This window comes from Notamacropus eugenii, chromosome 4, assembly GCF_028372415.1.
Source record: "Notamacropus eugenii isolate mMacEug1 chromosome 4, mMacEug1.pri_v2, whole genome shotgun sequence".
NCBI lineage: Eukaryota > Metazoa > Chordata > Mammalia > Diprotodontia > Macropodidae > Notamacropus > Notamacropus eugenii.
In genome coordinates this window covers 62,945,335-62,971,422 of record NC_092875.1, presented here as the reverse complement: position 1 = coordinate 62,971,422, position 26,088 = coordinate 62,945,335, and the positions used below count along the sequence as shown (strand labels likewise).

The 26,088-nt window shown below is 44.5% G+C and overlaps 1 protein-coding gene across 2 annotated transcripts in view; it reads left to right on the top strand.

The window, feature by feature from the left end:
* Positions 1 to 26,088, top strand: part of THOP1 (thimet oligopeptidase 1) — a 56,822-nt gene that overhangs the window by 28,219 nt on the left and 2,515 nt on the right. For both annotated transcript variants that reach the window (XM_072601426.1, XM_072601427.1), the window contains exons 4-11: positions 2,522 to 2,629; positions 8,331 to 8,433; positions 12,444 to 12,604; positions 14,597 to 14,732; positions 15,374 to 15,740; positions 16,743 to 16,944; positions 18,665 to 18,851; positions 19,372 to 19,500. In XM_072601426.1, coding sequence (XP_072457527.1) covers positions 2,522 to 2,629; positions 8,331 to 8,433; positions 12,444 to 12,604; positions 14,597 to 14,732; positions 15,374 to 15,740; positions 16,743 to 16,944; positions 18,665 to 18,851; positions 19,372 to 19,500 — 1,393 coding nt within the window. The remainder of the gene's footprint in view (positions 1 to 2,521; positions 2,630 to 8,330; positions 8,434 to 12,443; positions 12,605 to 14,596; positions 14,733 to 15,373; positions 15,741 to 16,742; positions 16,945 to 18,664; positions 18,852 to 19,371; positions 19,501 to 26,088) is intronic.

The window sequence follows — 26,088 nt, the reverse complement described above, 5'->3', positions numbered from 1 at the left end:
TAGGTAGGACGACGGTAGCGGACGACTATCAGAGAGTTGATGCCCAAGCTAAATAATCATAAGAAAGTCCCTGGCTGCCCTTGATAAATCCAAGTCACCTGCCTCAAGTGAACTATGTCCTCACATCCTGAAAGAACTGAAAGATGTGATAGCTGAGCTTTCAGGGATGCTTGAAAGACCACAAAAAGCTGGGAGTGTTGGCAAATGCCTATTATAATCCCTGCTACTGTAAGGAAGACTGGGACTGGTGGATGATCACTGGAGCTTAGAACTTCTCAGTTGCCATAAGTCTAGAGCTGATCAAATGTCGTTACTAAGTCTGGTACCAGTATGATAAACTCCCAGGAGCAGGGGTCACCAGGCTGTGGAGGGTGAACCAACCCACTTTGGAAACAATAGATCCAAACTTCTGTGCTGAGCAACAGTGGCATTCAGCCTGCCCCTTAATGCTGCAGTTACAGGTTGGACAAGATAGGGAAATCCAGTCTCAAAAGGAGGGAAAAAATGATCCTCATGGAATAAGATACCACAAGATTGGAAAAGGGCAGTTGTATTCCTTATTTTCATAAAAAAGAGAATCTACGTACTCTGAACTTGATTTGCATTCTGGGAAAGATTCTAGGAAGATTATTAAAAAGATAGTTGGAAAACATAGTAATCAAGAGAGGCAGCATGATTTCATCAAGAATAGGGTCATCCCAGAGTCTGGGATGGGGTGGGGAATCCCCTTAATAAAAGGATTTGTTGTGTGAAGTTTGGATTCTGTCAAAGGGCCACACTTGAGGACCTAGAGGGCCACATGTGGCCTCAAGGTCTGTTCCAGATTAATCTCATTTCCTTTTTTGATTGATAGAATTACTAAGTAGATGAGAAGAATGCTGTGGACATAGTTTACCTATGTTTCAACAAAGCTTTTAATTAAAGCATCTCATACTATGTGGTGAAGATGGAGAGAGATGGATTAAACAGTGACATAATTAGATGATTTGGAACTCTTTGGATGGGTAAACTCAAAGAGTAATTGTCAGAAGGGTGAGAGATCTCCACTGGAGTGTCCCAGGGATCTGTGCTTGGCCCTGTGCTACTTAATGTTTTTTATCAATGACTTGGATAAAAGTATAAGTGTCTGCTCATTGCAGTTTTGGGCAACACAAAGAGAAATAACTAACAAAGCAGATGACAAAATCAGAATCCCAGAGGATTTGGACAGGCTAGTGCATTAGGCTGGATCTACTAGGATGAAATTCAGTAGGGATAAATGTTAAGTCTTTCACTTAGGTACAGAAAATCAACTTCAGAAGCATAAGATGGGAAAGGCATGAATAAGCAGTTCTGAAAAAGATCTGGAAGTTTTAGTGGACCAAAAGTTCAAGAGTCAGTAGTGCCATGTGGGAGCCAAAAAACTTAATTCCATCTTGGACTTCAGTAAGTGAGTTCCTTCGATACATACAATAGTGAAGCACTCATTGTACTCAGCTCTTGTCAGACCTCATCAGAAATATTGTGTTCAGTTTTGGGCACTATGGTTTAAGAGGGACATTAATCAGATGGAAAGTGTCCTGAGGATGACAAGCAGGATGAGAAAAGGCCTTAGTTTGTGCCACATGAGGATTGGTTGAATGAACTGGACATGTTTATCTTGGGGAAAAGAAGACTCAGGGGCAGCATAACTGACCTGTGATATTTGAGGGGCTGTTGTGTGGGGAAGGGGTTAGTTTTGCTCTCTTGGCCCTAGGGAGAAGAACCAGTGACAATGGGGAAAAGTTGCAAAGAGCCAAATTTAGGCTTACTTTTGGGGAAAACTTCCTAACGATTGGAGCTGTCCAAAAATGGAATGGGCTGCTTTAGGAGGTGGTCAGCTCCCCTTACTTAGAGATCATCGAGCAGGGCCTACACAGACATTTGTTGAATATGGTCTAGTGAGACTTCCTTTTGTCTGTGAGTTGAACTAGATAGCTGCTGAGGTCCTGTCATATTTTAGGAACAACACTGAGAGAACAACCAGAGGAGTGAGAAGAGTAGAAACCACTGTCCTAGGATTGGATGAAAGAACTGAGGATATTTAACCTAGAGAAGAGAAACCTGGGTGAGCCAGCACTGCTGTATTCTGACATCTGAAGAGCTGTCTTGTCCTCAGGGTTTAGGATCTTGTAGTGTAGAAGAAGAAGAAGAAGCTTTCAGCCAAGCATAAGGGGAAAATGTCACCATTATAGCTATTGCCAAATGGAATGAGCAGCCCTGAGGAGACAGTGAGCTCCCTGTCACTGAAGGTATTCAGGTAGAGGCTTTTTGACTTACTGGGAGGTTCGTGCTTCAGGTCTTGGTTTCACTAGATAATCTTTGATATCTCTTCCAATCTGAGCATTTTATGAAGTCATTTCCCTTTCTGAGGCTTATTTTCCTCATCTGTAAAGTGAAAGGGAGACATCAGACTCAGTGGCCTCCAAGTTCCTCCCAGTTCTAACATTCTGTAATTCTGAAATTGGGTCCTTAAAACAATTTGGTTTTCTCATTTTCCTAGGAGAAAGTTTCCGCGGACTCACTGAAGCCAGAAGCCAAGAGATACCTAGATCGGTTAGTTAAGCTGGGAAAACGGAATGGACTGCACCTCCCAGAAGAAACTCAAGAAGTAAGCACTCTCCCTGCTTGTTCACATGGGCACAAGCTGTGGTTGGATGGAAATTGGCACATTATTGGCAGCAGCTCTTTGGGGCTCCCTAGTGAGGAATCCGTCGGGGGTTCAATGGCATGTGCTTACTCCTCCTCTTCTTCGCTGTGCACAAAGATTGGCAGCTCCTTGCAGTCTTCTGCATTGGCATGCCTTGATGGGGCTCCTCCTGCTGTCTCAAGAGGCCCTTCTCATGGGAAATCTTGTCTCTTCTCTACTAATAACTCCCTTTGTGATCTTGGACAAATCTCTTCCTCTTTTTGGACCTCAGATGATCTCAAAGGTCTCTTCCAGCTTTGCATGCGCTGTTTGAGCAGAGGTAGTCATCTTGTTTTATCTGAGAGATAGCTGGGAGTGTAATAGTCTGCCTTTTTTCCACTCTTAAGAGACATACCAGAGTAAGGAAACTAACTTAAAAAAATAAAGGTGCTCATCCACTTCAGCATTTTCCTCACAAGTATTTGTTTCTCTTGATGGGTTGCCATAGAATGTCAGAATAAAATCTTTGAGATGAAAGGTAGCTCAGTGGCCATTAAATAGGACTTATGCTATCTGCCATCTACAACATACCCAGCAACTGATCATCCAACCTTTGCTTAAAGTCCTCTAGGGAGAGAGAACCCTTCATTTTTGTTATTTTGGGGGAAAATGTTTTTATTAATGCTTTTTAAAAACATCACTGTGACTTCCCAGTACCCCTCACAGAATGCTCTATTTTAACAATTAAGTAGAACAAATGGACACATTGACCATGTCTAACAGCATACAGCTCATTCCTTCTCGGTCTGTCTCACATCTCTGCCAAGAAGAGAAGTGTATGCTTGATCATCAGTCCTTGGGAGTTAAGAGTAGTCATTGCATTCACCTGAGTGACCAGGTCTTTTCGTGTTGTTTGCCTTTGCATTACTGTGTTTATTTTATTCTGCATAAGTTCATGCTCTTCTCAAATCTCTCAGAAGTAACAACATTCTGTTAGATTTACATACCACCATTCATCTAGCCATGCCCCCTTTGATGGCATCTGCTTTGTTTTCATTTCTCTTGAATCTTAAAATATGCTGCTATGAACACTTTTGGGAACCCACTATATTTCAAGAAAGCCCATCTTATGCTATGAACGCATTGTGAGAAAGTTTTCCCTGAAATCATCTAAATCTGCTTTTTTGTTAATTCTACCCATTGTACCTGGTTCTTCCCGAACTGAGGGCAATCTTTCCTAATCAAGGCATCATGCCCTGTCAAGTCTTCTTTTTTTCTTTTGGTGAGGCAGTTGGGGTTAAGTGACTTGCCCAGTGTTATACAGCTAGTAAGTGTCAAGTGTCTGATTTGAACTTAGATTTGAATTCAGGTCCTTCTGACTCTAGGGCTGGTTCTCTATTTATTGAACTACCTACCTGCTCCAAAGTCTTCTTTTTTTCAAGTGAAATGGCCCCAGTTCCTTCTCGTAATTGTCATGGGGCAAGATTTTGAAGATGTTGATGGTGAACATCCTGATTGCTTTTCTTGAGAATTTCTGCAGCTCATCAATGTCCTTCCTAAATATGGCATGCAGAACTGGACACAGTCCCCCAGAGGAGATCCAGAGTAGAATATGCTGGCACTGTTGACTCCCAGTTTTAGACAGTTTTCTTCTCTTCTTTTTCCAGTGGCTTCATTAGCTCTCTTTGACTGCTGGAGCACCCCCTTGACTCATGTTGAGTTTGTGGGCCACTATAACACTCTGATCTTTTTCAGATAAGCTTCTGTCTAAGCTTATTGTCTAGATGTCTCTTACTTGTGGTGTTAATTTATTTAGTCAAGTATAAGACTATATATTTGTGCCTATTAAACGTCATTGTTTTATAGAGATCTTAGTGTAGTTGCTAGAGAGCTACTCTCAAAGCCAAGAAGGCCTGGATTCAAGTCCTTTATCTGATGTATACCAGCTCTGTCTCCCTGGGCAAGTCATTTAACCTTTCACTGCTCCAGGTTTCAGAGAAGGTGCTGTCCTGTCTTGGCAGAAGGAATTTTCACACGCGGGAGTTCCTCATACCATCAAAATTGCAAGCCTAACCCCCTCTCCTCATTCCTGCATTTCCTTTTATTAGATTTGACCAAATAATGTAACTATTCAGACACCTTAGGATTCTGATTCTGTCATACAATGGAGTAACTAACTTTCCTAGCTTTGCATCACTTGCAGATTTAATAAACATACCTGGTGTGTCTTCAGCCCCATCATTGGTGAAAATGTGGAAAAGCAGGCCAAGTGCTCTGAGGCCTCAATGAACTTAGTAGTTTGTGGTTTGCAGAATCCTTTTTTTTTTTTTTTTAAGAATTGGATCATTTGCTCTTCTCTTACCTTGTCATACTTCTCCCCCTTTTCCATCTTTCAGAGATCACCAACAGGGGCCCAACTCTTTCAGGCCCCTGCTGGGGGTATATAGTTCATCACAGTGTAGTAACTTGAGCTCATCAAGGGCAGCAAGGAGGTATCTATCTTGAGTATCTGTTCCCTATTAGCCATTGTTTTGTTCTGGCCTTTGCAGTACAAAGGTAATTTTCCTCAGGAGACAAAACAAGTAAAATAAAACTAGATTAAGTTCTGTCTTTTCTCCTTTGTGTCCATCACCTCATCCACCCCAAATATCACTTGTATCCCTTCTTTGCCCTTTCTCTTTTCTCCAATGTAACTTTTAAAAGCATTTTTTTTAGCCCTTAGATTTCTTGAGCAACTTCTGTTCAGTCTGAGATTTAGCCTTCCTGACTGTCCTCCTAGGACCAAGGGCAGAAACTGTCTTACTTGTGTATTTCTACCTGCAGTTCATGGTCAGCATGAAGGTACTTAAGAAGTACTTACATGATCTCCTGTTACCTTTCATTTTCCATACCTGTCTTTAAAATCTTGTTTGCTTGATAGAGTTCCCTGTTTATCCTCATAGGGCTCCTTAGACAAACTATTCCTTTTCCTTCTCATTGGAATGGAGAATTGAGCAGTGCCTTATACACAGTAGATCCTTGATAAATAATTATTTATTGAATTTCCTCTTTCTGCTTTCAGAGATTCATTCTTGAGAACTTCCAATTCTTAGAACTTTTTGCTATCTGCTCCCCTAAATTGTCGAGTGCATGACATAGTTGGCCCAGCCTTTCTTTCCTCCCCCAGGGGTGGGAAGTCAGCAGCTTTGAGGTCACATGTGTGCTCGAGGCCGCAGGTTCCCCACTCCTATTCCCATCTTTTCCATTCTAGCAGCCACCTTCTCCTTGTTGGCGAGAGTTTCAGAATAAATATTTAATTTCTTGGTTTTTCTACTCTGTGAAGGATGAAATCATTAGGGCAAATCAGTGAATTATTACCTGCCCTGCTTTGGATTGACAAGAATCTGGGTGGCTGAAGTCTCCCATTACTACTTTCTGATCCCTCTGTGATAGGCCTCTGATCCCTTTACACTCTGCACCTTCTTACCTAAGCAGTCATTACTTAAAACACAGATCTGGCTCTTGTTTCACAAACCAGACAGGATTCCCATGATCTATGTAAAGTGTGCCTTGCCAGAGCCATGTTCTTGTGATGAGCGTCATCCTATAAAGTTTAAGTCAGGTTTGTGAGGTGGTGTTTGACCTCTTGTTTGAGGACCTCTAGCTCACCCTGCTAATTATTTGTACTTTTGTACATTTGTGAATAAACGCAGGTTTTATCAGTGGCTCCTTTTTTACATTTCATGTCTGTGAATTTCTGACATCTCTCCCACTCTTCTTAAATTGTCATCACCACCTGCGCTTTCTAGCTCAGTGGATGTACCAAGGCAGTTTTCTTGCTCCCTTCTTAAAATTGGATTTTTGTTGGTCACTTTGCCTAGATTTCGCCGTGTCCCCATCCCTCCCAGAAAGTGATCCTTTACATCAGTTTTTTTAAAAAAGGAAAAAAAAGAGGAAGAAGAGAAAAACAATTGGCAAAACCAACTGATATATAGTAAAAAAATCTGGTAAGTGCAGTCTGCACGTCTTTGGACTCCCCAGCCCCCCCCTACTGCATAAGTGGGGATGGGGGATGTTTTCTCCTACATCTTCTTTTCTGAAAATTTCATAATAAGTTTAATGCCCTTTTAATTAGGTTTGTGAGTCACCAGGTAAATTACTTTCTAATAGCCCATGGTGGATGCCCTCCATTCCTGGCGAGGCGTCTTCCATTCTTATATTCTGTTGTTGTTTTTAATTGTGGTCCAGAAATCCCAATCCTATTCTCAGATGCCATCTTAGCCAGCTGTTCATTTTCCAGATCTGCCATTTCTTTTTGAAGGCATCGCCTTGGATAGGCAGCAGTGAAGGAAGCAGCCCCCTCAGTCACATGATTCCCACCGGTGTGACCCAGCCAGACTGCTTTCCCTCCTGTCCACCTTTGACCCTGCACAAGCTGTCTCCCATGTTTGGAGATGCATTTCCTCCTCTACTCCCCTTCTTAGAATCTCAAGATCGGATCAAGGGCTGTTTCCTACATGAGACATGACAGCCCTGAAAGCAGGCTCACCCTCTTGCCCCCAGTGCCTAGTACCTGCCTGAAATTCCATTATATCTACTTTATGTATGTTTTGTATCTGCCTATCTGGTAGTATTTCCCTCAAAGACTGTAACCTTGAGGGTAAGTATGGACTGTGTCGTATTTGCCTAACCTGGTGCCAGGATTGTGCTTGGTGCTGAGGATACAGGCCCTGCACTGGACTGGAGGCAGCAACATGTGCACAGGGGATTCAGAGGAAACTTGCAGGTAGGCTCAGAGACAGGGGACTGGGCAGAGCCTCCTGCGGAAAGTAGCCTTAAAGCTAAGTTTTCCAGGAAGCCAGGGTTTCTGAAAGGTCAAGGTGAAGAGGAAGAACATTCTAGGCCTGGGGACATCCTTTGCAAAGGTTTGGAGAAGGGGGTTGGGTAGGTGGGTGAGGAAGGCTCACCTCGTAGGTGAGCTTAATAAGCTTGTTATTGGATCTTCAGCTCCCCCAAACACCCTTCCCCCTTTTGCTCCCCACATTTCTGGCAAAGCTGCCTTCAGAGCCAGTTGCTGAGAGACACAAAGGGAAATCCACCATGTTGTTTTGTACTCACATCTGGATTTTTACTACAAGAAATTGTATCCTCAGCTTGGCAGCCCCAGCCTCATGGGCTTAGTCACTAGGTGTGACTTCTTGGCCCTTTTCAAAAATGAAATCTCTCCTCTAAGGATGATGATTTTTCTACTCATGAATAAATTTAAAAGGATTGTGAAAGCCATTTGTGCCCAAAGAGAAATTCCTGAAGTGACTGTAGAAATCTCTTTGGAATAAGTGTACATAGTCTCCTTAAGTAACTACTTTAAGGGGAGTGGGGTGGGGCAGAACACTGGTTGAGAGGGCCAAGTTGTGGGTTGTTTTTAAGTGACATTACTTTAGTGTGTACTTCATATACACCACACCCACACACACACACACACACACACACACACACACACACACACACACACACACACACACACTCTCCCCTCCCCTTCTTTTTCCTTTGTCCTTGCTCTTGCCACTGGGCTGGCAGGTACAACCAGTGGGACCACCAGGGCCACCCAGGGGAGCTGCCTCAAAAATTAGAGCCTATGTGACTCCTTTTCCTCGATGGCTCCCTTCTTCCTGACCCTCACTTCCTTTCTTTCTTTCCCCTTTAGAAAATAAAAAACATTAAAAAGAAGCTAAGTCTCCTTTGTATCGACTTCAACAAGAACCTGAATGAGGACACTACCTTCTTGCCGTTCACCAGAGAGGAGCTGGGTAAAGAAAGGGTCCCCTGGCAGTATTTGCAGGGGTGGGGGGAGAGGAGAGAGGAAAGAGGGAGGGAGGGAACAATATTGGCATTAACTGCCCACAGAGCTCCTTTGGACCTAGGCATTCTAAAAGAGTAGTAAGACACGCAGAAACCACCAAAGGCACCAACTTCTGCTTTCTTGTGTTGAGGGCACAGGCCAAGGTTTGTGTGTGACCAGTTAGGACAGTCGGGTCCTCTCATGGGTAGGACTTCTATCTTAAGCTTAGTGCTTACATCATTCAACTCTTTGAGTTACAGATTATGTCATTAGACTAGAGCTCTTAGAGGCAGAGGCCTTGAGTTATTCTTGGACATCATTTTATTGATAGTTTTTGTTTTTATACTGCCTAAATTTCTTCTTTATCCCTTCTCCTGCCCCCTCCCAGGGAGCCATCCCATCCTACAAAGAATGTTTTTTTAAAGAAAAGAAGTGAAAAGCAAGCAACAGAACTGTTTAGTACATAAGAAAAAAACCCAGTCTGACAGCATGTGCAGCATCTAGTCCCCAGGACTTCTGTCCTCTGTGGGGCATAAGGGCAGATGTCTCTTCAGAAGTGTCTCCTCTGAGACCATGCTTGGCTTTTGCTATTTTGCAGTGGTTTTTTTTCTCTTGGTTTTGGGAGATTGTCCATTCCATGTACATTATGTTTTGTTTTCTGTTGGCTTTGCCTGCTTCATTCTGCATCAGTTTATGGTGGGTCTTTCCATACTTCTCTGTATTCATCGTGTTTGTTGTTTCTTGTATAGCTCAGCAACATCCCATGACATTAACGTACCACAGTTTACGTAGCCAGTCTCTAATCAATGGGCATCTGCTTTTTAAAAACAAATTTTTATTGATGTCTTTTATTTTTTACACCCCTGTAGTTTTCCCCAGCATTCCTTTCCTCCTTCCCAGATAGCCATGCTATATATAACAAATAGTACTTCTTCCCTACGTTATTGTTGTGAAAGAAAACACAGATAAAAAACCCAACAAAAAAAAATAAAGTAAAGAAAAGGTATGCTTTGATCTACATTCAAACTCCCATCAGTTCTTTTTCTGGAGATGGATAGCATTTTTCATCATAAGTCCTTAAAAATTGTCTTGGATTGTTGTATTACCGAAAACGGTGAAGTCATTCACAGTCGATCCTCATACAACATTGCTGTCGCTGTGGACAGTGTTCTCCTGGTTCTGCTCATTTCACTTTGCATCAGTTCGTGTACGTCTTCCCAGGCTTTTCTGAGAGCATCCTGCTTGTTAACAAATAGTACTATTTAAAATTTAGAAGGAAAGGAAAAGGAAAAAATCAGCACAATCAATACAATTGAAAAAGCCTGGAAATATGTGCCATGTACAACATTTGTAGATTCCTGATCTTTGCAGAGGACTGGAAAGGGAGGGTCTTCTCAGCTGTCTTCCATCAAGTTCTGCTTGAGCTTTATAATGGTTTTTTTGAGTGTTTTCCATTTCTGTTGTTAATTTGTATATTGCTTTCTTGGCTCTGCTGACTTGGTTCTGCATCAGTTCACATGAATTTCTCCATGTTTCTTTATGTATCACACACATCATTTCTTAAAGCACAATAATATTCCAATATGGTTGGGCTTTTTCGCAGCTCTACCACCAATGCACTAGTGCACTATTTTCCCATAAACCTTCCAACATTGACTTCCCACCTTTTGTCATTTTTGTCAATTTGCTGATTTGCATTTTTCTTACTAATGATTTGGAACATTCTTTTGTATGGTTGTTAATAATTTTCATTTCTTCTTTTGAGAACCATCTGTATATCCTCAGGATCTGGCTTGGTGCCTAGCCCTGAGGATTCAGAGACAAAAAAAAAAAAACCAAACAGTTCTTGTCCTCAAGGCTCTTACATTCTAACAGATATCTTGAAGATAACCTGTACGCTTATGAGTAGATACTAAGCAGGTAAGAGTAATTGTGTTATTTGTTACTGAGGGAGTTTTCAAAGGGCTCATGTAACCCCTGAGCTGAGCTTTGCAGAAGGCCTAGGATCCTAAGAAGTAGAGGGGAGGAATAAGTGTATTCCTGACCTGGGGACAACCTGTGCAAAGGGATTGTAAGAAGGTAGGTGGAACGTTGAGTGTGAGATAAGCAAGTGAATCATGGTGGTTAGGCCACTGAGTACTTGAAGGGGAGTAATGTGGCATAATTCTGGAAAGATGGCTTAGAGCCAGATTGTGAAGGGCTTTAAATGCCAAACATAGGAATCTGAATTTGATTCCAGAGGCAACAGGGAGCTCTCAGAGCTTCTTGAGCAAGGGATTGACGTTTTCCAATCTATATTTAGTCATAAAACTTTAGCAGCTGTGTAGCTTATGAATGTGTAGAGAGGGGAGAGGTTGGAGTCAAGGAAGCCCAGTTAGGAGTCTCATTGGTTCAGGTGATAGGAGATGAGGATTTGAAGGACATGAGTGGCAAAGGTGGGGTAGGATCAGTAAGCTTGGCAGGGGTTTGGATATGGGGGATTAGCAAAAGTGATGATGTAAGGATGATACCAAGGCTCTGAATCTGGGTGACTGGAAGGATGGTGGTCCCTTCACAGAAAGGTCAGTAGAGAAGAGATATCTTATGACTATGAATTTATCTTAACCTTTCTTTTGCCTAGGAAAATTTTTAGCCTGTATCTCAATCTTTCTAGAGATTCTTTGACATATCTGTAAATTGAGTTAATTATAAGTTATTTAGCATTCTGTTTTATTCTAGGATTCTATGAGCTCATCCCCTAAGGAGTCACTTAAAGCAGGGAGGTAGCTCGATAGGTGCTGTAGGTCTAGACAGGTCAGAAAACAGAATCTAGGACAGCTCAAAGGGTCTTCAAGGACAACACCAGAGCTTGGGCCACACCACAACTGTATGTATGAGCCTCTGTGTGTATTCATTTGTTTATCTGACCTCTGGGTATTTGTCTCTGAGTTCAGGAAGAGATCTTGAAAGTAAGCCCTGGCTCTGAAGAGGGAAGGGACTTAGGTGCCAACAGCACTAGGCTGGCCTAGAATGCAGAGCTGAAAGGACAATAGAAATCACTGAATCCCACCTCCCCATGTCCAGATGGATGTGGCACAAGAGGGAAAGGCCTTTGGGGTCCTAGGCTTTAGAACTGGACCGTCACAGCAGGTACAGATGGACTGAAGTCATTGGTCTGCTGGTTCTTGGTCAGGTACTCTTGCCTTTGTGCTCCATTGGCGCTCGTCAGTGCGTTTGACCTTTCTGGAAGCCTGAGACATAGACGATGACCTGAGGTTTATATTTTAGCCGAAAAAAGGGAAAATAAGGTCCCTCCCTTTTACACTGTCTTGGTTCTTTCCTCTGACTCCATTTTTCCTTCTATGAGTCTCTGACTCTCCTGGATCCTCTCATTACCCATTTGCATTTGCTTTTTGACCTCCTTCCTCATCTTCAGCCCTAGTAATCTTCCACTTTGCATGGTAGGGTTATGGGCATTCCTCTCCATTTTCTCATTTGAGTCTCATTCCTGCCACGGAATGGGAACCAGGCAGTAATTATTATCCCTGTTGAACAGAAAAGAATCTTGACTTGGTAGTCACCTGGTGTCATAACTAGGAGACTCTGGTGGACACAGCAGGGGGCAGTAGACTCACTCTTCCAGTGGACTGAACATTTCTAAGAATTTTACATAACTGTTAACCCAGCTAGGTAACCTCATCTACCTGGCAGGTGTAGAGTACAGAGAAGACCTTCAGAGGTCAGAGGCAGGAAGGTTCTTGAGGTGACCGATTACCTTCAAAGGCCTTTCCTTTTGTGGGGGGAGAACTTCCTGGGGCTGACTGGGGAAATGAAATGCCCTCAGCCCCTCAGGTCAGAGGTAGAACCAGAACTGCAGATCCCAGTGCCTGTTGTTTCTCCCTCTGGAGTATGCCATCACTCACACTTAACCTTAAAGCAGAGAGAAAATGAGCCCTTCCCCCTATGCCTACCTACCTCTCCCTGCCCTTGTTTCCACAGGTGGCCTTCCTGAGGACTTTCTGAACTCTTTGGAGAAGACCAAGGATAATAAGTTGAAAGTCACTCTCAAGTACCCTCATTACTTTCCTCTCCTAAAGAAGTGTTATGTTCCTGAGACCCGGAGGAAGGTTGAAGAGGCTTTCAACTGTAGATGCAAGGAGGTAAGAGGGCTCCCAGGTCCTCCAGCTGAGGAGCAGGGTTCTCATCTACTTCCTTTACCTTCACCCTCATCCTCTTTTTGCCTTCAGTGTGTCTAAGACCAGGACTGACCTTACAGGGATTCAGATCATCATTGTGAATGCCATATGGGTAATGAGTCTGGTATTCTCCTAGGGCTCTGAAGGCAGTTCCCTAACAGTAGTAGAGCTTTTTGGGATGAGCATGTTGTTTCCTGGGGGGACCACTTTGGGAGGAATCACACTGACCTGTTAAAATCTTTCTATTTTATAGTCCTGTCTTACTGGGGATAAGGGAACCTGATATTCTTCATTGGACTATGTCCCCAGTGGTTCTAGAGACTCATGTTGAACTAAGCCTCTGTCCCTCTCCAGGTTCTCCTTTTAAAATGCAAATTCCTCTGGGAATTAGAGACCCTACCTTCTGGGGTGAATGAGATTACTCTCCATTAAGAAATGACTAAGGAACCATCTGGTGTTGGTCATCACATAAGAGTCCTCCATGTGTCCAAGATTTTATTTAGCCATTGGTTATTTGTGGAAGAACTCCCTTCAGGAGGGCCTGGAAACATGGGAAGGTTATCCTCACATCCAAGCTAGTCAGCAGAGAATTCTGCCTTCATGACGTGGGTTTCTATCCCCTCCATTCCCACAGTCACCGCCTTTGTCCAGCCCCTCTTTTTCACCAGCTCTTGTAGCAGTGTCCTCCCTAATCTCTTTCACCTTCAGTCCATCCTGCAATAGCTGCTAGGATAACCTTCCTAATGCACTACTCTGATATCACTCCCCTCCTGATACTGTCAGTGGCTCTTGCCTACAAGATAAAGTCCAAACTCCTCAGCCTAGTGTTCAAGGCCCTTCCCACTCTGCTTCTACCTTCCAGCCTTCTTATACTAATCTCCCTCAAGCCACACTAGTCACACATTCCCAAACATACTGTGTTTCTTGGCATTAAGGTCATTTCTGGAATTCACCACCATCTCCTAGAGAAGTTCTACCAACCCCTACTGGCAGCCTCACCTATTCCACTTGATTAGAATAGAGCTCTTCCATTCTCTCAGCTCTCGTGAATTTTTAGAAGAGGATGTTTGGTGCCTCAAATGAATCTCTAACTAGTAGGATTTTGGGCCACGTAAAACAAAATGACCTATTCAAGCAATGTGAGGAAAAAGATATTTGGTAGACCACCCCTCATCCATGTCTGAAAATCTACCTCTCCTCTCATCGATTTCTGTTTTTCAATTCAACAAACATTTACTAAAATTGTACATCCTGGTGCAGAACATAGTCCCTAGCAGCAAGGAAGGGAAAAAAAGCTTAGCTAAGGTGAGGGTCCTGCCCTCATGGTCCTGTCCAGTCTCATAGCAGAACAAAACATGCAAACAAATAACTAGGGTATAGAGATGAAAAGGGCAGCTCAGTGGCGCTATAGTACACAGAGCGCTGTACCTGAAACCAGGAAGCCTCATCTTCCTGAGTTCATATCTGGCCTCAGACACTTAGCTGTCTGTGTGACCATGGGCAAGTCACTTCACCCTGTTTGCCTCAGTTTTCTCTTCTGTAAAATGAGCTGGAGAAGGAAATGGCAAAGCACTCCAGTATGTCTGCCAAGAAAGCCCCAAAATGGGGTCACAAAGAGTTGGACATGACTGAAAATAACTAAACAGCCACACAAAGTAGAAGATAAGAGCTATGCACAAAGGCCTGTGTTTGACTCCCCAGCTCTAGTACTACAAAATCTTTAGGGCCTTATCTCTTCATTGCTAAGTTTAGGAGCTCGGATGAGAGGGACTTGAAGGTCCTTTCTCAAGGCTCAGCATCCTTTGACCTTCCTCCTCATCTGAGTCTCCAGCTCTTAGCTTCCCTCATTTCTCACCAGCAGGATGCTGGGGTTGTGAGCCCCGCTGGTGGTTGGGAGGCCTGACCCTGGGCAAGCCCAGGATGACTTCACCATGCATGCTCTTTGATCTCTCCTAGGAGAACTGTGCGATCCTCCAGGAGCTAGTGGATCTCCGGGCTCAGAAGTCCAGCCTGCTAGGATTTAACACACATGCTGACTATGTCCTGGAGATGAATATGGCCAAAACAAGTCAAGATGTTGCCACATTCCTAGGTAATGCCCGCCACCTTCTCATCCAGCCAGGGCTTGCGGCATGCTGAGGAGTTCTGCACTCAGGGCCTGCTGTCCGCTGGTTGTGACACTGGGCAAATCACATAGCATCTCTTAGCTCTAGTTACTCAGTCTAGAAAATGGAGACATTGATACTTAACCTGCTTATCTCACAGTGTTGTTGTGGTGATCAGTGAATGAGACAACACATATAAAAGCTCTGAAAAGTCTGGGCTGCTGTGGCATGTGAGGTACTGGGAAGAGTGCTGGGCACTGAGCTGGGATGGCATCCATGGTGGTGTTCCAGCTCTGACACTGGATAGATGGATGGACCTGGGGACATTTCAGCCCTAGGAGGCTTAGGTTCTTTAACTGAAAAGTTGGCATAATTGAGTCTAGGCCTTAGAGCTCTAAAGGCTCATGGAGAGATCTTCTTGTCCACCTGTCTCATTTTATAGAGCTAACATAGCCAGGCAGTGAGGACCTGAACCCCACTCTTTGACACATTTGTGCTCCTTCCTCTCATCTGTGGCCCATGATGCTTGCCCAAAGCTACCCCACTGTGGAGACTGTGGTGAGGACAGTGCACTATGAACCGCGTCCTCATTAACATTCACTCCTTTAAATGCTGTCTTCCTTGCCAGATGAACTGGCCCAGAAACTGAAGCCTCTTGGGGAAAAAGAACGAGCCATCATTTTGGAGTTGAAAAAAAAAGAATGTGAGAAGCGGGCCCTGGATTTTGACAACCAAATCAACGCCTGGGACATGCGCTACTACATGAACCAGGTGGAGGAGACCCACTATAACGTGGACCAGAACCTGCTAAAGGAGTACTTCCCCATGCAGGTGGTCACCAAGGGCCTTCTGGGTATATACCAAGAGCTCCTGGGGCTGACCTTTGAATTGGAAGAGAATGCCAAGGTGTGGCACGAGGATGTGAAATTGTATTCTGTGAGGGATGTTGACTCAGGCAAAGTGATAGGGAAATTCTACCTGGACCTGTACCCACGGTGAGTATCAGTGAGGATGTCAGGCTCCCTGAAAGACTCTCAGGACAACTAGACTTAGAACACCTACGGAGATTTGTCCCTCATTTCCCTAATTAGGCAGCTCTGATATTTGGGAGGTCTTTCCTCAGTGAACTCAGATTTGCTTCTTTTTAGCTTCCACTTATCACTCCTAATTTTGCCTTTTCTGACCAAGCAGAACAACGAATCCCCTTTCCATCTAGCAGCCACGAGACATTTGGTGGCAGGGAGGATATCCTCCCAATGCATCTCCTTTCTCATTGAACATCCCTAGCTCCTTCCACAGTTCTTTGTAGGACAAGGTTTTACTCCATCTTGTCTATGCCTGTCTGGCCCCTGGAAAAGGTGCGGGGGGATCATCATGAGTTCATTTTGGGGCTAGGTTTATTTTAAGGCAGCTTAAGAGGTCACATGAGCTTCCATGCCAGCCAGATCACATGGTGATCTTGTGGTTCACTAAGACTTCCAGGTCCTTTTTCCCCCAACCTGGATTTTTTTATTTAGTTACTTCCCTACTCTGTATGTTATTGTTGTTCAGTCATTTCAGATTCTTTGTGTCCTTGGGGTTTTCTTGGCAAAAATACTGGAATTGTTTTCCATTTCCTTCTCCAGTGGATTAAGGCAAACAGGATTTAAGTGACTTAGCCAGGGTCACACAGCTAAGGTCTTCCTGATTCCAGGCTGTTGAGCCATTTAGTTTGTGCATGACTTTATATTTCTCCCTTATTATATTTGGCTCTTCATTCTACTCTGTCCTTAGGATTTTATGATTCTAGGAGTTAGGTACTTTCTCTGGTCCAGTTTATAGATGAGGACACTGAAGAGTAGAGGGGAACTGACTTGCTCAAGGTCACACAGTGAAGAAAAGAACTAGGGCCAAGAGGCAGGTCTGTCTGACTCTTGGTCAGCTGTTCTCTTCACTAGAATATGTTGTTTCTCTTTGAGCGAGATTCCCCCCTTGACTCATTTCTCTCCGCTGTCTAGGGAAGGGAAGTATGGTCATGCAGCCTGCTTTGGCCTCCAGCCTGGCTGCCTCCTCAAGGATGGCAGCCGGCAGATCTCCATTGCAGCCATGGTGGCCAACTTCACCAAGCCTACACCGGATGCCCCATCCCTGCTGCAGCATGATGAGGTGGAAACGTACTTTCATGAGTTTGGCCATGTGATGCACCAGCTCTGTTCCCAGGTGAGGGTGACATCCCAGAGACATGCCTGCGCAGCACAGCAGCCCTGTGATCAAGAGGACTCAAGTTTCAGAACAAGGTTGAAGGGGGGTGTGGCTGGTAGCCACCACGAGCCAAAGGTCAAGTGTGGAGAAGCTAGCTCTATAGACTGCCGGGGTTTGGTGAGCCCAGAAGCCAAGAAGGGCTTGGAAGTGTTGTCAGGAATGTAGTGACTTGTGACCTTGTGACAGTCTCCCAGATTCTGAGACTGGACTCCTCTTGGTCATGGGGCCGTTGTGCTCTTTAGTGAATGACAAAGTGACAAAACCATCAAGCTGCTTGCAGAAAACTTTTGCCAGTGACATGATCGAGAGCCAGCCTCTCTGGTAACCAGCTCCCCAAAATCCTCATCACTCTTCCACTTAGCTCCCTTGCTCTCCTTCTTAACTCAGCTGCCTAGTTCCAGTGTAAAAGTCAGGACTGAGAACACAAGAAGCCAGCCCTTCTATTATGTGCTGTCAGCAGGCTGCCATAGGAAGGGAGAAGTTGGCACTCTCCTTCAGGGTTTGGGGAGATGTTGCTCTTATAGCTCAACTATACTGTTTCACTGATTGGGATAACATCAGAGGAGCAGATGGAGACTATAGGTTCACGCAGGCCCAGGGTCAGTCCCAGTAGGTCAATCAGGCATCAGACACTGGGGAGCAAGAGGACAGAAACCCAGGAGGAGTATATAGGCAGGAGGCTTAGGCACAACATGCCAGCAGCAAGACTGGTGCTGGATTGTGAACTAGGGGGTCTCCTGAACTAAGACTGTTTAGCCATTTAGCTGAGCATGTTCAGGGAGAGGTCAGGGGAAAGGGACCCTGAGCCAGAACAGAGCCCTGCAGGAAGGTATTATTCTGTGGTAGATATGGTGGGGTTTTAAGTGAAGGGGAGAAGAGTAAAGGTGTGATGGAGGTAAAACTAGCCATAGAATGGGATCTTAGTAATCTAGTCTAGTTCTCTCAGCTTTCCGACCAAGGACACTGAGCCTCAAGTGACTTTCTAAGCCTAGAATCCTGGTCTCTTAACCTGCCTTAGAGACCCTTGGTCAGTCCCTGGTTTTACTGTTAAGGAAATGGACAACGTGGAGATTAGTGAGGTCTTCAGGGTCACATTGCAGGCTCTGATGATGCTTACTCTAGAAAAATTTGAGAAAGTGGGCAACAGGAGAAAGGATTTGGAATGGAAAGTAAATGACTGGATCAGGGATCCACAAACTACAGCCTGAGGGCCAGATCCAGCCCAAAGCCCATTTCTGTGCAGCCCATAAGCTCACAGTAGTTTTTACATTTTTAAATACAATTAGCATTTATTTTAAGATGTAAAAAGGCATTCTTAGCTCACTGAATTTGGTCCCTGAGCATGGCCCCCTGGACCAGATAATTGGCATGTACATAGAAAAACTATAAAGCACTGTGTCCTAAAGACTTACAGACTTGTAATCTACAGACATTTAGGAAATAGTGCCAAATGAACAGTATTCCCCAGGCTATTGCCAGGCACCTCCTGAAAGCTCATTTGCCCCCATTGTTGACATCCCCCCCATGGTTAAAGTTGGGGATCATAGATAGCAAAGACTTAACCTAGCAAGGACTTCAGTAAAATCCAGCCAGAAGGGGAAATGGACAAGTAGAATGTAGAGATTTCCACATTCTAGAATTCTAGTCCATGGTCTTTACCTTGTGCACACATTCACAGGCAGAGTTTGCCATGTTCAGTGGGACCCATGTGGAGCGAGACTTTGTAGAAGCACCATCACAGATGCTGGAAAATTGGGTGTGGGAGAAGGAGCCTCTGAAGCATATGTCCCAACACTACAAGACAGGAGAGCCCATCCCCCAGGAACTGTTGGAGAAACTCATCAAATCCCGCCAGGCAAATACAGGTTTGATATTCACCCATCCCTGTGATTTTTCCTTCAATGCCCACTGAATTCTACATGCATAACTATGTGGGTATGAGGGCTGTAGAAGGGAATAGACTTTAATGTTCATTTAGAAGAGAGACCGTCTAGTGCAAACCTCTTAAAGAGAAAGGACTAAGCCAGTATCAGGTTAATGGTAGAGCTGAGTCTGAAACCTTGGGTCACTGACTCTGAGTCCATCGTTTTTTGCCTCCAGCACGTTGCCTATGATTTCTTCAAAGGGACAGTGTGATCCAAAGATAATAAATAAGTAGATGTTTGAAGTCCTACTTACAATATCATCAAAAAGCCAGCGGTAGCTTCTGGATTCTTCGTAAACTAGAGGTGGCACCTGTCAAACTGGGAGCAGCTCCAGGGCAAGCACTCTGGAGGGAATGCTGAAGGTTTCTAAGCTAGTGGTAATGGGCTGACCTACTAAGGTCCTTATGGAGTCACTTGGTGGCCCAACAATATTTCATGAGTGGTTATTTCTCCCAAACAGGTCTCTTTAACCTGCGTCAAATTGTCCTTGCCAAGGTGGACCAGGCCCTGCATACACAGACAAAAGCAGATCCAGCCGAGGAGTACTCCCGGCTGTGCCAGGAGATCTTAGGGATTCCAGCCACTCCAGGTACTAACCCCTGACTGCCGTGGGTTCACTGGAATTAGGTACCCCAACAATTACCCTTGGGGGCTGATATGGGCCACAGTTAGAACCAGATCCAAAAGAGTTTACCGAAATTTCTGGGTGATACTTCTGTAGTAGGGTATGGATGTCACTCCAAGAAATTAAGCTGGAAAGGAAGTGGGTACCATTGGAGAGTGCAGAAAAGGTCATTGTAGACTTCATTTTGGGTCAGAGTAGCTGAGGGAGGGAAAAGCCTAGAATCCTAGAACCTCAGAGTTAGAGAAGAACTTTAGAACATGGACTGTTAGGGCTCTTACTTAGAACACGTACTATTGGAGCTAGAAGGGTATTATAGAGATCATCTGTATGTAGTCTGATCCCTTTTGTTTTCCAGATGAGGAAACTGAGGCTCTGTAAGGAGAAGGGGCATGCCCAGATTCAAACACGTAGCAGTTGATAAAGCAGGTCTGCCACCAAAGTCTTTCAGCTGTAGACACAAGCGCTGTAGCCTTCCTCTGCTGACACTGAAGCTGGAACATGGGCACAGCATGGAGACTAACCCTAGTATGAGAAGAGCCAGGAAAATGCAAAGCACTCCCAGAGTAGAGTCATTCTCTGACTTCCAGTTTGCCCAGCTGTTTCCAGCATAGTCCCTCATGGAGTGAGGGGCATCTGGTTTTAGCCTCTTTGTTCCTAAGATGTTAAAAAATGTCCAAAGGCAGGGCAGCTGGCACCTGCTCCCCAAACTCCCTTGGTGACATGGTCACCCAAGATGCTGAGCTGGTTGGACCATTGGTTGCGATTGAGAGGTATCATGGCATGACAGAAAGAACAGAAGACTGGGAGTCCAGATGAACAGAATTGAGTCTAGATAGAAGAACTTAGGGCAAGGGTGGGGAACCTGTGACCTAGAAGCCATCTGTGGCCCTCTAGGTCCTCAGGTGTGGTCCCTTGAATCCAAACTTCACAGAACAAATCTCCCTAATAAAGGATTTATCCTGTAAAACTTGGACTCAGTCAAAAGGCCACACCCAAGGACCTAGAAGACCATATGTGGCCTCGAGGCCTCAGGTTCCCCACCCCTAACCTAGGGAATGGGCACATCACTGAAGTGACTCATCAGGCCAAAAGCTTCTACTGGAGATGAGGCTTGGATTGGTTCTTGAGAGATCCCTCAATCTTAGAGCACTGGTTGTGTTCCAGACTGTCCCACACTGGACACTGGGGGCAGGCACAAGAGGATGTCTTAGAAGTAAGAGTGAGTAGGAATGAGCCCCTAGGCACAGCCCCCTTTCCACTCTGTCTTCTTGCCCAATGAATCAGAGTAATGGAAAGAAAATGGGGGCTGGTATCTTAAGAGACCTGGGTTCACATCCATCCTCCACTACTTACTGGTTACGTGACTTTGGGGCAAGTTGCTTAACACCTCTGGGCCCCATTTCAAACCTCCTGCCTGTAAAAGGGCACCAGAGAGGCAGAACACCCGAAGCCAACGTGTGTCTGTGCCCAAACAAACTACTTTAAGAACGTCAGTGCAGTCCAAGGAAAGGCAGGCTGAGAAATTCAGAGAAACTGGACAGACTTGTCCAAACTGGCTGGCGACCTTCTGGGCTGGGAAGGTCACGGAGCAGGGCACTTTACTTACATGATCACCTCTGCGTCACCTGTCTCATCTGAGATAGAGCTGCTGTGATTGTATCCCCACTTCACAGATGGAGAAACTAAGGGAGAGGCTAAGTGACCTGCTGGGAAGTGTCCAGGACGCTGCCCACCTTACCACCCTGCTTCTCCTCCTCTTCTCGGGACACATGGAAGCACCAAAGCAGTGACCAATATTGGTTCCAGAGCAATTGAATAAATTATCCAGAGGGGCGGGTCCCTGGTAGGTAGGGAGTAGGGACAGGATTTGACAGAGGCAGCCACTGTCAGTTTTTCTAGCTGTTTTCTTTGTTGAGGGAGGGGTGCTGGCACAAATCCCCAGAAATGACAGGTGCCATAAACCAGCATCAACAAACAAACCAGCACCCAAGGAGGGAAGGAGGGAGTGCTTGTCCAGCACAGTAGCCCTGCTAGTGATCACCAGGTGGCAGCACAGAGCTAGGGAAAGCAGTGGAGGAGCCAGCCAAGCTAACGGTGGGGACTGTGATCCCTGGCTGGGGAAAGGGTGGAGAAGAGTCAGCCTGACCGGTCAGGGCATGGCAGTGGCAGTGAAATGTGGTAGAAAAACCCTTGGGCTCAATGGCAGATGAGCTGGGTTCAAACCTCAGCTTGCTTCTTTACCAGCTTTGTGACCTAGGACAAGTTTCTTCTCTTTGGACCTCAGACACTGCACTAGGATGATCCTTGGGGTCCCTTTCATGATCCAGATTAATTCAGTTAAGCATTTATTAAGTGCCTGCAATGGGTCAGGTACTGAGGATACATAGAAACCAAATGATTCCTGCCCTGCTGAGGAGGAGGAGGAGAGAATGAATACAGATAAGTAAATACAAACAAATACAAAGGATGTTAAGGGGAGGGACTCTAACAGCTGGAGGTGTTAAGAAGGCCTTTTATGGGGAAGCAGCTTTGGAGCAGGTGTGAAGGAAGCCAGGGCTTCTAAGAGGCGATGAGGAAGGAGCCAGGGTACCAAGGATAGCCCTGTATATAGCACAGATTGGTGGCTGCAGTGATGGAGAATATTGTAAGCTCAGGTGGAAAAGCTAGTTTGGGGCTTTGCCTTTAAATGCCCCAGGAGGAGTGAGTGTTTTCTCCCAGAGGCAGTAAAGAACCACTGAAGGTTTGTACTCATGTTAACTTGGCAGCTGTGTGGAAGGTAGATTAGAGATGAATGAGGAGGCTATTACATCAGTGCAGGTGAGAAGTGATGAAGGCCTGAAATGGGGCGGAGGGGAGAGCAGGGAGAGTGAAGTCACTTGAAGCTGGGTGACCAGAGGGGTTCTTAAGAGAATTTGGAAGTTAGGTGGGGTGGGTTTAGTGGAAGAAATAATGAGTTTTGTTTTAGACATGTTACATTTCAAACACCTATGGAACATCCACATGGAGATGCTCAACAAGGCAGTTGGCAATGGGACTAGACAAATGACAGAAACAACCAATTATTTTTTTCTCAGTTAAAAGCCTATTTTCTCTCCCTCCTCTCTAACCCCCAGAGGAAAAAGAGAAAGAAAAACAAAACTTTTGTATAGTTAAGCAAAACCAATTCTCTCTTTGGCCATGTCCAAAAAATATATCTTTTTCCGCATCCTGAGTCAGTCACCCCTGCATCAGGAGGTGGGGAATATATTTCACCATAGATCCTCTGGAACTGTGGTTGGTCAGTGCATCAATCAAAGTTTTTAAATCAGTTTTTTGTCTTCACATAGTTCTTCTGGCAAGCAAGAGTTTTTAAAAGATTTGTAAATTATAAATAATCACGTGAAAACATGCTCTAAATCACTTAGAGTAAGAGAAATACAGTTAAAACAACTCTAAGGTTTCACTTTACTTCATGGCAAGATTGGATGCAGTCAGCCTTGGCAGAATTGTAGGATGACAGACACATTATTCACTCTTCGGGAAGCTATGAAATAATCTAGCTGTTGTGGAAAATAACTTGCAATTATGGGGATACTGGGCATATACATACATATAAAATAGCCAAAACACAAAAGTCCATTGTGTACTAAATAGGAATAGCAGAACTCTATGTCTTAGCAAAGCCTGGAAACTGAGTGGGTGCCCATTGATTGGGATTTGGCTAAACATGTGGCATGTGATAGAAAGACTTACATGGATGGGTGCAGAACCAGGAGGACAGTTTATACAGTGATCATGTATCTGAATGTAATGAGGGGACAGGAGCTTAGGAGAGAGACGAATTTTGTAATGATGTACATTGTGATATTTGAAACCATGGGAGACTTCAAGGAGGAAGTGACATCTGAGTTGAAGGGTTCTGAGAGGCAGAGGTGAGGAAGGGTGTGCAACTAAGTAACTTCAATACAAAAGTGGCCATGAGGGAGGATGGCAAAAAAAAAAAAATGTTGAAGCTACTTTGGGCCTCCAGGTTCAGGGGCAAGAAAGAGAGAGAGGCCAAATGCTTACAGACTGTGCAGAATAATCATTCCTGTATGTCATGAATGCTTCAGGAATCAAACTTTGATTGATGCAATGACCAGTTCAGAAGGTGCTGGACACAGAGAGCTTCAAACATGACAAAAAATGAAATTGACATTTTAACAGTCAGCTATTTATGTACAGTCTTTTGGCCTGTAAAAGAAAGAGCCAGATTAATATGTGTCCCCTTCTTCTGGGAGGATGGAGGGCAGAGAGGAGGGATCCAAAGCCACCAATGGCTTTGATGGCAGCTTTGGCTTTCTCTGCCATGTTGTTTCTTCCTGTGTGGTTCTGGTCAGTGCTTCAGAATATCAGTCACTTCATCAATGTGAGAAGATTTCTTAGAGAAGATTTTCTTAATTTAGGCTCTGCCGACAAATTTCATGGAGTCCATGACTATTTCAATAATTCATTATGCATTTAAAAAACATAGGTTTCACCAGACTGCCAAGGGGGTCCATGGCTTTTCATCATTAGTGATATGGGACTGGGTCCTGGGAGAGAGATTGAAGGTCTCTATAAAAGTATCATCTGTACAGAAAACTTGTTTGAAGCCAGGAGAGCTAATGAAATCACCGAAAGTAAGAAGGGGCTTAGGGACATACATGGTTGGGGCAGGGTAGGTCATAGATGATGGTCCAATATGAGAGAACGCTGTCAAAGCCAAAAAAAGAGCAAGAGCATGATGGGAGAGGAGGCAGGGAGTGGTAACGGTGGCAGACAGCAAAGCACTTGATCAGGGAGGTGAAAACTGAGAAAGGGTTTATGGATTTAATCTAAGAGATCATTTGTCACAGTGACCAACCATGACTTAAGAGAACTGCTGGTGAAGAATGCCAGAATGTGATGGAAAAATAGGTGTCCCATAAGGGTTAGGGTTAGAATCGGAGGCTCTCCACTTCTTTCTTACCGGGAAGGAGGGTTCTTTTATTTATTTTTTTGGAAGGGAGAGAAAGAGTTCGGAAGCGATGGTGATTTTTAAGGACAAAAATACTACTTACTTTTTAAAGATTATTAGTAATCTTGGAGAGAGCAGTTTTAGTCCAATGTTGAAGCCAAAAGCTAGATTGCAAGGAGAGGAGGTAGAGGTAATGAGTATAGATGGCCATTCTAGGAGCTGAGTGGACATATACAGGGTGACATCTTGAGGTTATAGTGGGGTTGAATAAACACTTTTTTTAGGGATAGGGGAGACTTGAATATGTTTGTAAGCAACAGGAAAGACCCCAGGAGAAGAGAGGTTGATAAAAGAGAGTGAGAGAGAAAGGGAAATGGAAGAAGTAGTCTTTCCTGGAAGAGATGAGATTAAGGGCACAGATAGAAAAGTTTATAGAGGCAAGGACAAATCTCCTCTGGGAAAAGAGCCAAGAAGAAAATGATGGGGAGGGGAGGATAATGAACAATTTTAAAGTATGGAAAGAAGGAACTCACAACTGCTTGTTTTACAACATTATCTTACTCTTTTTTTCTTCTTACTAATGATTGTTAAGTAATATTTAAGCTTTTTCTTCTTCTTTCAGTCATTTCCTAAGCTAGCCCATCCCCAATTGAAACTTTCCCTAGCAACCAAAAAAAGGTAAACAAACCACCTCACAATAGTCCCTTACCCCTCCCTACCAAGAGGAAGAAAGTATTTCATCATCATTTCTCTGGGACTAAAATTGGTCATTCTGATTTATCAGAGTTCATGAGGGCCTCTTTTCTTAGTGAAGTAGGAAGTGAGGTGCTCTCCTAAGGAAGTACGGGGAGAAGGTACTGTAGAAGACTTGAGGGGAAAAGGTTTAGAGCAGCTGTTTTGTGGAGTGCAAGAGGGAGTCAATCAGGTCAGAATGAAAGAAATGATTGCCATGCAATAGTGAGGGCCCAGTGAAGGTTAGAGAACAGAAATGTGTAGTTGATCCAATTGGCACAAATGGTTTGACTTCCTTTGGTGGAGTGAGATGTTGGGGGGGGAAGATGGGGGGTAACCTAGGGCTACCCCTCAAGGAAAAGGAGTTCTGCAAGTAGGCCCACAGAGAGGGCTCTCCACTTTAGCATCCCTACAATTCTGACCCTTTTCTTGGACTCCCAGGTCCAAGACCACCAATCCACGAACCCCATCACCACACAGTTTGTAGTGATCCTTCATGCACTTGGTTTGTCCCAGCCCTGAACTTGTTGTCTGTCTCCTTGTATTTTAGTTGTCTGTTCATATCTCTGGCCCTTTTCTCTATTGTGAACCCTGGTGAGCAGGAATCACGAATTATGATTCCCACTGGAGTCTTACTCTGGTGCTTCCTGTGGGTGTGGAGGAGACCTTGTGTCTCTGATGGGTGGTTCTAGCAGAGAGAGGGCCAGTCTAGCAGTGGTCAGAGAGCCTCAGCACTCTGGTGGCCCCAAGGTAGGGCTCTGCAAAGCAACTTCCTACTTGTGATTGGTGTCATTGAGAGGAAAACTGATTCTGCAGGTGTCCCAGGTCCTTGAAGCATCTTCCCCAAAGCTATGCACAGTGCT